Source organism: Parasteatoda tepidariorum, chromosome 1 (assembly GCF_982258835.1).
Source record: "Parasteatoda tepidariorum strain Cologne lab strain chromosome 1, Ptep-v5.0, whole genome shotgun sequence".
NCBI classification, from domain to species: Eukaryota; Metazoa; Arthropoda; class Arachnida; order Araneae; family Theridiidae; genus Parasteatoda; species Parasteatoda tepidariorum.
In genome coordinates, this window is record NC_141755.1 from 30738164 (window position 1) to 30752191 (window position 14028).

Genomic DNA, 14028 nt, shown 5'->3' on the forward strand with positions numbered 1-14028 from the left:
TTTGTCATGTAAAATTACATTCTTTAAAATTATGTAAACTGTATACCTTATGATTCAAAATTTTTCGACTACTATAAAAAGTAATAAAAAGCAATAAATATTTATAAAAATTCCTTTTTTTGTATTGAATTATCTTTGGACAAACGAATTTTATATTTGTGTGCAAAAATTTTTCAATTCGCTTTGAACGTTTATGAGATATGGCGAAATACGCAAAAAGGAAAATTAACATTAAAGGATCCTAACTTTGGATCACTCTTCTGACCAAACTATGGGGACAATGTTTCCCAACTTGCGGCTACCCCCTTTATTTTGGGGGTCAAAAATCCGCATCCGTCGAAAAAAAAGGTATATGTATTCAGAGAAGGTAGGTTTTTGTGTATAATTTTGTGACTTAAAATATCGTCTGCGCCAATTAATTAGCATATTTGAGGTCACCCTCTCAAACCATTCAGATTGAGTCAGAAGATCTGATCATTAGATCAAAAGTTATTCAGGGTGGTCCGTTTTTTTTTTCGGGGGGGGGGGAACTGTGCAAACCTAACCATTTTAAACCTCATTATACGATACTATGGTTCAGCTTGCATAAAAACAAGGTTCTGTTTAACACTTTGTTACGGTTGCGGCAAATTTTCACAATACATATTATGTTTTAAAATACTGCGCGAAGAATTAATTTTTCTGACTGTTTAATTATAGTTTGAAAAGATAATTCACGTGTTTGCCACTTTTTGAATGCTCTAACCTAGACAGATTGAGTGTTTATTACATTTTATAAAGTGTATGTGTCTTTCGTACAGTTAGCGAACCAAATAAATTTTAAGAATAAAAATGTATTTTCATCATAATCATATAAAGTATGCACCCCTCTTTTTATATGTCTCTCACAGTGGAGGTGGAGCTTATATTTAAAAATGAAAGAAAGAAAATTTTATAGAAAGTTTTTGAAAAAAAAAATTGTGTTGTTGGCAACCAGTTTTTCCTATGCACTTTCTACATTCCTATATCGTCCGCGTTGCACTGCATTTGTATATATATATATAATAGAAATAAAGATATTGTGAAAGTGTTATTACGTATTTTATGTTTGATTTCAAGCTTACAGTACTTTAATTTTAAAAAGTGAAAAATATTTCCCACTCATAATATTACAAACACACATAACATAGTGATTTATTTATTTTTATTTTATTGAAATTACATACATTTGCTGACTTGTGTGCTCAATATATAGGCTTATAAGTCATTGTCAAGTAGAAAATACAGATAGAACAATTCAGAGAAAGACATCACAAAGAATACATCCAGGGTTACGGCGGGATTCGAACCCGCTACCTCCACGCTTAACAGAGTGTTTGAACCGACGATACCGCTCGGCCAGGGAGGCCCCTAACATAGTGATATTAGGAAAATAAAATATTCATCAACATGAAGCAAGATGGTGGCTTGAAGCTTACCCAGCTTCAAATAAATGGCTACCAGATTTTTTGTAAAGTAAAGGCGGCTTCTGCGCAGTACTAAGCACATAGACCCCCCAATCATTACGCTGGTCACGAAACAATACAGCCTTAATCTCTATGAACTCTTGGCTTAAAACGGGATATTGAGGGAATGTCTCACTTAAAGCAAAATGGAAGACGGAATAATTCAACCATCGGCTGACCAAAAAATGATCGGTGAGTTGAAAAATAGATTGCAAAAACATAAAGAAGAATATATTTTTTTTTCTCTTAAGTTATGCTGGTTAAAAAAAATAAGTCATATTCAACAGTTTCTAATATTAGTTTCAAAGTTTCTCAACAGATGACGCTACGGACTAAGTGAAATTATAAGACAATGTTTTCAAAATATCTAAGGAGAAACTACACTCTGAAAAGCAAATTTACAGACACTGACACCCGTGAGAATATTTCAATTCAAATCCTGTGAAATGATTCTAAACTACAGTTTCATAGTTTTTACAGTCAGTAGCGCTATCTTTTGACAAGTTTTGTAACTTACGTTGAAACTTAGTGCGAATTAAAATGTGGTTATCTAAGAAGAAAGCAATAAACCATATATTTTTGCCTCTTTCCATTTTCCTTGAATTAATTTTTCAACTCGTAGGGCAAATGAAAATAGCTACTAGTTTTGCTAACATTATTGTCGAATATTAAAAGCATGATAGTTGAAAATTCCGTACGATTCAGTCTAGAGTAATAATGCTTGGAAAATATATTTTCTACAAGGACTATAAGAATTTAAAAATTGAAATTAGATATTCTCTTTGTTTATTCATTTAATTTAACAAGTGATGTTAGTTATAAATGCGTGTAAATGATGTTAATTTTTCTTGAAAACCTGCATTAAATAAATCTTCTAAACTTATTACAATGCATAGAAGTACGTAATAATGTATAAACAACTTAAAGATGTTAAAATAATTGTAAAAATATACGAATATTTGGGATTGAAAAAAACAGAAGCTGTAAACTTAAATAAAAATGGGGGAAAATATTATATTATCGCTGTGAGTTTAGGGTACATTTTTAGAACGCCAAGCTTAAATTGGTTGATTCCTTTATTCTTTTAACTTTAATTCATCTACTGGGTGTAAGCCCCCTGTTCTTTGACGCTCATCAACACCATCATTGTTGTTTTTTGAAATAACTTAGTTTTTTCTACGAAAGTTGAAATTATTCACTTAAAATTCTGTCCCACTTACGCTTGTGTCCCTACTTCCCATGTTCAAACATTTCCTTATGATTCTATTAAGATTTATTAATAAATATAAGTAGTTTTGCTTAGTATTCAATTTTAAAAATACTATTTAAAATTAAAGGCATGTTGTTACATTGAATTTGATGCATTCAAAACCGTTAATTGAAATGTTTACTTAACAAATAGGCTAATATAATAAATACAATGTATGCATGCATCACATTGCACCTGAAGCTGATGGTTAAACATTCAAAGAATCCTTTTTATCTTTATTTTATAATAGCATAATGTAATTCGCCTCACAAAATAATAATTGAGTGCATGCACTTAGAGAAGAAGAAGATCGCGAATACCCACACATGTGACCTATGACGCCAGCGCCAGCTGATTGTTTGTAAGCAAAATGGCGTGTTAAAGTTGATCTAAGTTATTCCGCATAAGTTTGAAAGTTATTTAACGTGAAATTAATTATATACAGCGTCGTATCGCACATCAAATTTGCTAAAATGTAATTCCTTCTCCTCTACGTCTTTTACTTAACTTAGATTTATTATTTTTTTATGTATTTTATTCAGACCGTGATATATTTTTGTTTCGTGCGCCTGACAACTTCTGTGCATAAATAGTTTGTTTTTGTTCTGCATGGCTTCGTGCCTGTCTATAAAGTAAGAAACATATAGTGGGAGAATTGCAATCTTTGTAAAAGAATATAGAATGTGTCTGCTAACAGAATTAATGCTTGACGGACTTGGCTTACTCGAAATAGAACGGAAATAAAAATTGCTAACTTAAACAAATGCCACGTTTCAACAACAAATCAGGATCGAAATACCGACACCATATCACTTGCATGCATCCCATTATAAAGTATTTAATAAGTTTAGACACCGATTTAAATAAGTTTATCTCAAACTTTATCGTAATAAGGTAATGTCATAAAATTTCTTTATAAGAAAGAAGCAACTCTTTTAGTTTTAAACCCTTAACAATCAAAATTAAAAACTTAATAATAGAAAAGTAGAACAAGAGAAAAATAAATATTGCAGCTAAATACGAAAATATTTTCCATATAAACACTACCTTTGTGATTTTTATTAATTTTATACTGATGACAACCAAAAATGTGTGGAAATTAATGCGGGAAAACTGGATCCTATCACGTGATTTTCCAGCGAATAAATATGCACCAACTGCAATAGAAAACTACGACACCATCATTAGTTTTTTTTTCATATATATACAGTTATATTCTTTTATTTTCATTCAATTAAAGACATGATACTATCTGTAATCAATTTCATTATTTCCTTTTTACTGTCAGTATTATTAAATAATTGCATTGTATTATTAAATAATTGCAATGATTAAATAATTGACAGTAAATTAACAAGTATCGAAATAAAGGAGAATCTCACATGAGAAAATATCCATCTGTCTGCTTAAAGAGTGCCAGTCTTTTATTCGATTCCACGACTAAAGCGCTATTTCAAAGACAAGTCCGAAAATCATTAAATCGAAAGTCTTTTTAATACTGAATAGTCCATTCAAAACTTCTTTACTTATCAAAAGCTTTTGAAGACATATGTTTACAATCAAGGGCTATTTAAGCTGAATTCGCACCAGATCAAGCTTTAAATGGCACTGATAACAAGTTCTTAGCAGAGTTCTGAAAGCTTCTACAAGTATGGTAACTAGATAAGACAGGTAAATTTTGTTATTTTGCATATCATTACTTTTAGAGTTAAAAACCACTTAGAACATTTTTAACTTGCATTGGATCGACAACTAAGTTTCCACCGATTTTTAAATCTTAACATTCCGAGTGACATTAAAAAATTTTGGCATTATGTTTCAGATCATTCGAAATAGGATTCCTGTTCTAGCAAAATCTATGTCCATCATTTTTTATTTATTTAATTTTGATTTATTCTCTTTTCTTTTGTTTTATTTTATTTATTTTATTTTATTTTCCTTTGTTTTATTTCTATTTATTTTTTTTTATTTCATTTTGATTCATTTTGTTAGTTTGAATTAATTTATGTTAATTTGCCAAATTAAAAAAAGAGCATTTTCAGCACCTCTATTATCACTTTTAATCAAGGCTCTAAGACCACAAAATCTGCTCGTGACATTCGAACTGTGTATAATTGAATTGCTATGAGAACCGTTTGTATTTGGCATACCAAATTTGAAGAGGGAAATATCATTGAAAACGACCCTCGTTTTGGACGCTCAGTCAACTTCAATGAAGATTAAACCAACTTTTGCTCAAAAATTCGCTTTGAATGACAAGAGCTGCCAGAGAAAATAAAATACTTGCAGAGCTTAAACTTTTAAAATTTATTTAAAACTTTTAATTGTGGAGCTTAGTGGCCAATACAATACATATGGGTCATTCTCACAAAAACAGTCATTTTCATGTCCCCAGTATATTTTATGTTTGCTTTACAGCTTACGAAAAAAAAAAATTCAGGGAAAGTGTCCTTCGGAATGCAAGCTAACAAAAGAATAAAAATAAAATTATCAATTTTTATTTTTTATTTATTTTAGGTAATTAAAATATACCAATATGTCATTCCCTCACTTGTCCCCACTGCTGATTTAAAAAAAGAATAAAATTGTTTCTGAAATAATTTTTTTTTTTTTACAAATTCGTGTTTCTTATTTCAGAATACTGAAATATAGAATTCAGAAAATCAATTTTATATTTAATTTCTGATAAAAAATATTAATACAGCACTATTTTAAGCTTTGTCCCCAGTGTTTCGCGTCATTCCCTCACAACAATGTTCTTATCACCTGCAATCTTCTTAGAATAAAAATATTTTAATAAAAACTTCAGAAGTTAACAACTGGCATCATAGAACAAAATTGCAGTATGTTTCCATCTTCAATTTAAAGAAGCTTTGCTGTGGAATAAATTTGAATGAATCAAACCAGGTAAAATTTTTTACATTTGTCATTCCCTCATGTCGTTTTTTAGAGTAAAATAAAATACAACTTCATCGAGAAAGTGGATAATTATATGTTGCTTTCTTGTATGAATATAATTGTATGTGATTGACTTCAGAAATTAATTAGGCCTAACTGTTATTTTTAAATTTTACTGAATTCGTCATTCCCTCACTAGTGTATAAAGTGAGGGAATGACGCTGAAGTGAGGGAATGATTCAAGATGAGTATATTATCAAATTTTTTTTTGTTCAATCGTGCCAGCCAATTTTATTTCCCAAACCTGTAAAAACTATTAAATATATAAGACTAAATTATAATAAATATTAGATATACTTAATATGCTATCATTTTCAAACTTTAGGTAGATGTAACTTAGAAAAAAACATGTATTAAAATAAAATATCATTCCCTCGCTATTAGTGTCATTCCCTCACCTTTCAAATAGTGAAAATAATTAATTTACTTATTAATTAATTTGAAAAATAATTTAAAAAATTAATAAATTAATTTATTAAATTAATTAATTTATTTATTAAATTAATTAATTTATATATTAAATTAATTAATTTCTTATTAATTTCTTATTAATTATTATAAATTAATTATTTAAAAAAGTAATTAATTTAAATATTAAGTATAATTTATAGGATATATACTTTCTTTATAATGCCATTACATATTTCTATTAATATAAAAAGTTTCAGAGCTTTTTATTCACTTTACTTTTTTGGGATTTTATGAACTGAAAAATGACAGTTTTCGTGAGAATGACCCATATATAAATTTAATTAGCTGTTTAATTTTGCTGTGATTCTCACATATTTTTTCTCATCTCTGTACTTATAAATCGATTTAAACTTTATTGTTTTAATCATTAATTAATTGCATTATTTTCTAAGTTTTATAAATTAAAAAAAAAACTTAATTGTGCAAATAAATAACCTTTAATTGTATTTTCTGAAGTAACTAATAATTTCAAATAATTTTTTGATATAATTATTAGCTATAATAAAACAGCAAGTATTTAACATCACATATAGTTTAATAAAATTTGAGTACCATAAGAAAATAAGAGTATTAACATTCAATTAATCGCTAAATTATGGAAACATTTTGACATCAGAAAAAACCATTTTTTTCAAACGGAGCACGTAGGACATTTTTTTTTATTTCTTAGAAAGTATTCAACCGATTTCTTTCAAATTTGTGTTTTTTACATTTCTGAGCAATTTCTGAAAAGTTTTGCACCTTATATTTTAAATATTTTTTGTTATTAATGCATTAAGTTGCAGCTGCAATGGATGATCAGGTTTTATATTTGAGTAAAATGATTTCCAAATTAACAAATATAGTTAAGGAAATGAAAGAAAGTATTAAAAGTAACATCGTTTCGATAGCAACTTTCTGATATTCCATAAAATTCTCAATAAAATCTGCTACATTTACAGAACTGCCAATTGCTACGCTTTTTGCAAAATATCTTATAGAGTGGTAGACAACTAAAAATTGAAGCTTTCAAAAACTTTTGATAATTTTGATAACATTTCAAAAGCTTTAACATGAGAGAGTGGGAAAAAATAGTGCTTCACTTAAACTTTCAAATCATTTACATGTAGGGGTACAAAAAAGAACTTTAAACCAAAATTACAAAACAAAGAATCATGCTTTAAAACATAAACTCAGAACACTAAAAAAATTTCTCAAAAAGCGTAGAAAAGTGTTATGTATTTATCAAACTATTATATTTGTATTAATCAAACTTAGTTTTCCAATTACACTGTAACTGCTGCCATCTCTCGAGGACTAAGATAGTTGCTGTTTAATGACATCAGTGGGATCAGTTGTGGAAGTGAACGTCAGCTGGAATTAAACTAGGAACCTTTGGGTCAGTATACGAATGGTCTAACTACCAAAGGAAAGGTTTGTACAGTGTACACTTACACTTCACTTCGTTTGCATGAAGCAAACACAGTAAAATAAAACTATACAAACTCGAACTCGAGCCGTTTGTTCGCAAACTCGAACAAACACAGTAAAATAAAACTATACAAACTCAAACAGAAACTCGAGCACGAATTGTATCTTCACTTGAAACCTGGAGATCTCTCTTTGGCTAGAAAAGAGAACAGTATAAAACTGTCATTGTTGTTTTGATATTAGCATTTTCCGTATTCGAAGCAGATAGAATCTCTAGCGAACATATAAAATTTATATTACATCAATAATTGCCAGTTTTGTATCATCTACCGAAAAAAATGTGTTTTTTGGCAGCGTGATATGTATTTTACAGCAAATTTCTGCAGTTTTAAGAATGGAAATTTTCTGCAGGGAACTCGTAGAAAACTTTTATATTTAAACAGATGTTTTTATTGTGTGATTTGTTTTTCACTAAGATTATAGTTTTAATGCATTTTGGCAACTTTTTAACAGTAAATAAGGCATTTAGTTATAATTTAACTGTGTTCACAGAGTGATGTTTCAAAAACCCCTGTTATATCATTTCATCGCTGAGTTAGTCACAAACCTTATGCATTGGCAATGGATTGTTATCATAGAAAAGAGATTTATAGGTATGTAATATATCTTGTGTTTCTAAATATCCCGCCAATATGTTTATCAAATTTTCGAGGTTAAATTGTTTTGTAATATATGCAATATACTTTACGTCAACCTATTGCATATGAAAATAGACCGTTTATAATAATAATATATTCAAATGAGCTGTTTTGATTTGTTTAAATCAAAATCATTTGCAGTAGTGATGAAGATACGCTGAACAAGACACACATTTATCAAAATTTATGTAAGTACTCGTTTAATACAATGTAATAGAAAAAAAACTATTTTTGTTTTGTATATATAAGTACAATGTACTGTTCATAATACATACAAAGTATATACTAATTAATAATATAATAAAAAATTGTTCTAAAATAATTACTAATATAGATTATAATGTTCAGTAAAGACCACCTTTAATATATATCTTCAAAAATCATTATAAAAATGATATACATAGGGATCACAAATTCATACTTAACCGCGAGGAAAAAACAAAAATATCGTCATAGTCTGACTAATTGTACAGAAAAGCAGATATAATAAACAACAAGACTGGTTTGATAATGTGAGGAAACAGAAAGGAGACGAAAAACAAAAAACACCTTAAATTTTCAACCTCCAATTAAACTTGTTTTGATGTTTACTACGTGGACCTTCCTTTACTGTAACTTGGCAGTTCGATAGTAATTTGGTTTTCGTATCTACGAAATATTAATTCGTGACATCGTGTACTTTATTTTAATTTTTGATAATTCTGAAATTAAGGGTGGTTTTTACGGATCATCGAGAATACAAAAGAGTTTAGTACAGTGCGTATAAGCGTCAAGAAAAAGTTCGGCTCATCATAAGAATCCAGAATACCATAGCAACCCATCGCCTGAAATGTCTTAGTGCGCCACTCGAGCCAATTCGCTCTTGAGAGCTTCCTGATTGAACGTCTTCGAAGTGTTCCTTTAATTTATCTAAATTACTGCAGTTTTTAACAATTATTTTCAAAAATTGCATTCAAATATACTCAGAAATTTTTCCTATGATAATTTAATGTCTGACACCAAAAATTGTGAAGGAAATTAATTTATTTCTTTAATAATTTTTAAATTATGAAAAAATAAATCCATATGCAATAGAGTACTGATTATCCGTGGATAGATTGCCCGAGATATGATCTTCGACAAAATCTTGTGTAAACGATTCATGAATTTTACTAGTAATTTAGCTAAATAGAATCCTTTTCACGATACCAGTATTTTGTCTGAAACTGTCCAATGATAATTCGTCCCAGTGATGTTCTGTCCTTGATAAATTTTGTCCGCAGGACATTTTGTCTATCGATATTCCGTCTGCGTGAAATTCTGCATGACACTACTTAGACATTTTTTTCTTTCACATTTGTAACAATGATAATGTATGATAATATTTTATTGCATCGACTAAATGTTATAGAAACCACTAATTATTATTTATAACGAGATTTGTTTATACTCTATAAGAAATCTTACAATACACATTTTGGGGATAATAGTTTGAATTCGTTTATCTGCCAGGGGTCCCCATCAGGGGGGAAGGTGGGCGCACGATGCTCCCACTTTAAGCTTCGCGGGGGGGGATTTTTGCACTAAATAAAATGAATAGTTTGGGGGGGGATTTAGATGAGAGAAATTTTTTTAAGTCCTTAAATTAAAGAAGCATTGTCATATTATGAGTAGAATGCAAGCAAAGTAGCACTATTTCGAACAAACTAACATGGAAGGGGGAAGTTAGCAATTTTTTTTGGGGGGGATGAATGCGCCCAAGAGCTTGGGGGGTATGGGGGCCACTGTTATCTGCTATTGTTGTGCCACCCGTTTCCGAGGAAAATATAAAATTTTCCGTATTTTAAATATCTTTCATTATCTAAATTATAATGTTGTAATAATAAATTTGACCCTAAATTGAATGTTAAAACTCTTTCTTACATTTCTTATTTTTATTACTAAAACAGAAGTGGACCCCTTGTTAGCAGAAGCACTGTTTCGTAGAAATATTTCCTTAGTATGTTTCACCTCAAAATTTGAGCACAAACTTCAAGAGTTACTACGTCATCATGATAAAGTTCCTGTAGTTATGCTTCCATCCAATGAGGTATGTTAAATTCTGATCAATATAAATCAATATTGATAAATAATCAATCAATAAATCAATATCACTGAACAGTTCATAATAAGAGCGTTTCTTTTGGTATACTTCATTAACAAATCGCTCATGGGCTGCAATAGCGGCACAACTCAAAGTTTTGAGATAAGTTTTTATTGCTAAACAAAATGCATAAGAAATTCTTTAGTTTGCTTAAACGAAGATAACCTTCAAGTTGAATTATGAGTTGTGCTAGTATTGCTGCTGAAAGAATGCGTATTTTCATATTTATACCTGATCTTAGTCCAAAACTTGTGTTTTTTTAGTTGTGCCACTATTGCAGTCCATGAGCGAGATGATAAGCTTTGAATGCATGTATTACCGGAATGTAGTATGGTCATTTCATACTTTTAGTATGATTAGGACTTATTTGTATTAGTTTATAAATATCCTTTTAGATTTGTGATTGAACAGTAGTTAAAGTAGTTAAAGGCACTAACTTGTCATTGTGCAGTATGCTGACATTGTCATTCAACCCCAACATCAGGGATTGTATTGGAGATCAGTCCTTGGTGGAGGCTTAAGCCAACCTGACTGCAGGTCAATACGTACCACTTTTTTAGAAAATTACAGACAGCCAATGGACAATATTGTACTTTATTATGCCCTTAGATGCATGTTAATTTACCAAAAGACTCTAGATAAGCATATGAATAATATAGCTCATTATAAACAAATCGACACTTTCAAAAATAAGAAAAGTATTTAAATGAATTTATGTTCATATGAAATAGCTACCATTAACTTCATTTCTTTATTTCAGAGCTCTTTAAAGCTAGTTGAGAAAAGTCATAGAATACAATGGGTCATTTTAGTTCCACGCCAATATTCGGAGAATATTTCTTTCAATGAATTCAGTCAGTTTTACATCAACAATCACATAATGTTTGTTTTTCCAGCTCCAAAAAACACTTATATTCTGAAGGTAAGAACTGAAATACGCAATTTTATTTAGCGGCAGAATTACACATGCAATTTCTAAAACATATTTAATGTGTGCTATAATCTCTGGGAAAATACAACATAATAGAGTGCAAAATGTGCTCTTAAAAGCACGAGTAAAATTTTAGAAAAAGTAGTTTAAATACTTTTTTTAGTGGCTGGGAGGCGCAGTTGGTTTGTCGTCGACTTTCTGAGCCCAAGTCTGCGGGTTCGATCCCCGGCCCAGACACCGGATTTTCGGGATGCAGAAAATCCTCTATGGCCATGTCGTATGATTATGCGGCATGTAAAAGATCCCTGGAGTGCCTTATTGGCTCTTAGCATTTCCGGCAAAATTAAATTCCTAGTGCACTTTAGCATCCAAGTAGAGTCTCGGTGCTGCCATCTAGTGTGGCAGAAACTAGACGTCCAAATTAACATGACCAACGGTATCTCACCCATTGTGGTGGTCCTGAAAGAGTGGATACCACCTCTGGAGAACGCACTAGGTCTGCTCATCGGCAAGACCAATTGTGCAGCTCATTGGAACAAGAAATATTTTTTATACTTCCTCTTCCTACTCCTTCTATCCATGTTGGACCAAAACCAAAACTTTTAAAATGATTTGCAGCCTTTCCTTAATTATTTCTACATTGAGTTCATGTGCTATTTTCCCCATCAAACATGGGAACATGCCTGTGATTATATTCTTTCTTTTTAGTCCTTGGAAGTTCCTAGTCTAACTCTCATTACTACAAATTCATGGAACAATGAGACTGGTTTTTCAAACAATTCTTCGTTCCTTGAACGCGCAATTCAACCTGCAAGACCACTACGAGTAGCAATGGAAAAGCATTTTCCTTTCTTCAGACTTCCAAGCGCTTTGCAGAAACCAACTGGATCGGATATTGAACTGCTTGATAGTCTGGCAGCTTCCTTGAAATTTACGTAAGACATTAGCCATTACTTTTGCCTATTTTCTTCAGTAACATGTTTGTGAGAATGATTTTACTACACCCATTAAACTGATAAAAGAAAAAAAATTACGACAATTACTACGAAGTATCTGCTTTTTTTTCTTAACTTCACGAATCTTATAAAAAGAGCCGCAATGGCTCAGAGGAAAAAGTGTTCATCCCCTATGAGGTGATACAGGTTTGAATCCTAGCAATGGCTGTTTGAAACAAACTCTGCTTCCGGCTCGCACCGACCACCGTGCAGACGTAAAATATTCTCAGTGTCAATTAATCATGCGTTTAATGCCCGCGCCATCGGGCTAACCATAAGAGTTTTTCTTGAATTTCTTCTCAATGAAACGCAAATGCGGATTAGTTTCATCAAAAAGTCCTCCATGAAGACTTGTCTCAAAGCTTGATCAAGAAGTTCTCTTTTTTTTGGTTGGGTTCAAAATAACTAGGCTCTGGAGTTGAATTTAGTTTGCCGTGACTCAGAATTTTATTTTATAAACGGTTGATAAATACCGGTTATAAAATAAATCGTATGTAAAACTTATATTTTGTAGTATGCTACAGTCAAAACATTGATATTTTGTAGTCAAACTAGATGAGGCTGCTAACTAGAAAATCTTTTTCTCCTGCATTTTAAGCTGCCCAACTTAAATCTTTGCAAAAACATGGGTTGTTTTATCCTTTGACTATGCCATATTGCTTCTGAATTTTTTTTTAATTTAAAAGATTGATCTATCATTTGCCTTAAGTAGAAATGTCATCTATAGACGAACTTTGTAATTAATTTTGAAATATGTTGAAAATGAAACGTCTGCTTTCTTACAATCAATACTAAGTATATCTGTTTTTTTTTTCTAAATTTTACAAATCGTCTATTTAAATCGTAGAATAGTTTGTAGAATACCATAGTCGAAACATAGATATCTATGTTTCGACTATAGTATTCTACAAACTATTGACTACGAAACATATGTTTTGTAGTAAAAATAAATGTAGCTGCTGATTAGAAAGTCTATAAAGCAATGTTTTCTGTTACATCTCAAGGTGCTCCAACTGACACATTTGCAAGGGCACTATTCATATCATCCTTTTTTGCTACGCTATGATATTCTTTTAATGGCTAATTTGAAAATATTGTTTTATTATTTATTTTAGTTAGTAATGAAATCGATCGAAAAACTTTGTTGCGAATTTTGAGACTTGTTGAAAAACAAAATCGTCATCTTTCCTACAATCACTACATAGTATCTGCTTTTTTCTGAACTCATCGTATATTAAACTTGTATCGTATTAAAATCGTATATTAAATTTGCATCGTATTAAAATCGTCTATTAAGCTTGTAGTATTGGCCATATACAAAATATAGTCATACATAATATATACCATATACATAATATAGTCAAAATATATAAGACTGCAGACTAATGATTCTATGATGCAATGTTTCCATACAAACTGCTCCAACTTAAACATTCGCAAGGGTACTGTTCGTTTTATCCTTTTACTTCGCCATGGTTTTGCTGAAATGGTTAATTTAAAAACATTGTTTCTTTATTTTTCTATATTATCTGTGGACAAACTTTGTAACTAATTTTGAAGCGTGCGAAAAAGAAAACATCAGCTTTCCTAAGCAGTGTGTAATAAATCATAAATTTCTATCTTCTTCCGTAAATCATGATTGATTTTTCCTGATTAAAAATATCATGGGTACAAAGATTATAACTACTTTCCATCTAATTCGACACCACA

General features: G+C 30.5%; 1 protein-coding gene across 1 annotated transcript in view; it reads left to right on the forward strand.

The window, feature by feature from the left end:
- The first annotated feature begins 1576 nt into the window (after window positions 1–1576).
- Window positions 1577–14028, forward strand: part of LOC107445097 (glutamate receptor ionotropic, delta-1-like) — a 30411-nt gene continuing 17959 nt past the window's right edge. Inside the window, exons 1-5 of the mRNA XM_016059427.4 lie at window positions 1577–1676; window positions 8125–8225; window positions 10199–10338; window positions 11153–11314; window positions 12032–12258. Coding sequence (XP_015914913.4) covers window positions 8129–8225; window positions 10199–10338; window positions 11153–11314; window positions 12032–12258 — 626 coding nt within the window. The 5' untranslated portion in view covers window positions 1577–1676; window positions 8125–8128. The remainder of the gene's footprint in view (window positions 1677–8124; window positions 8226–10198; window positions 10339–11152; window positions 11315–12031; window positions 12259–14028) is intronic.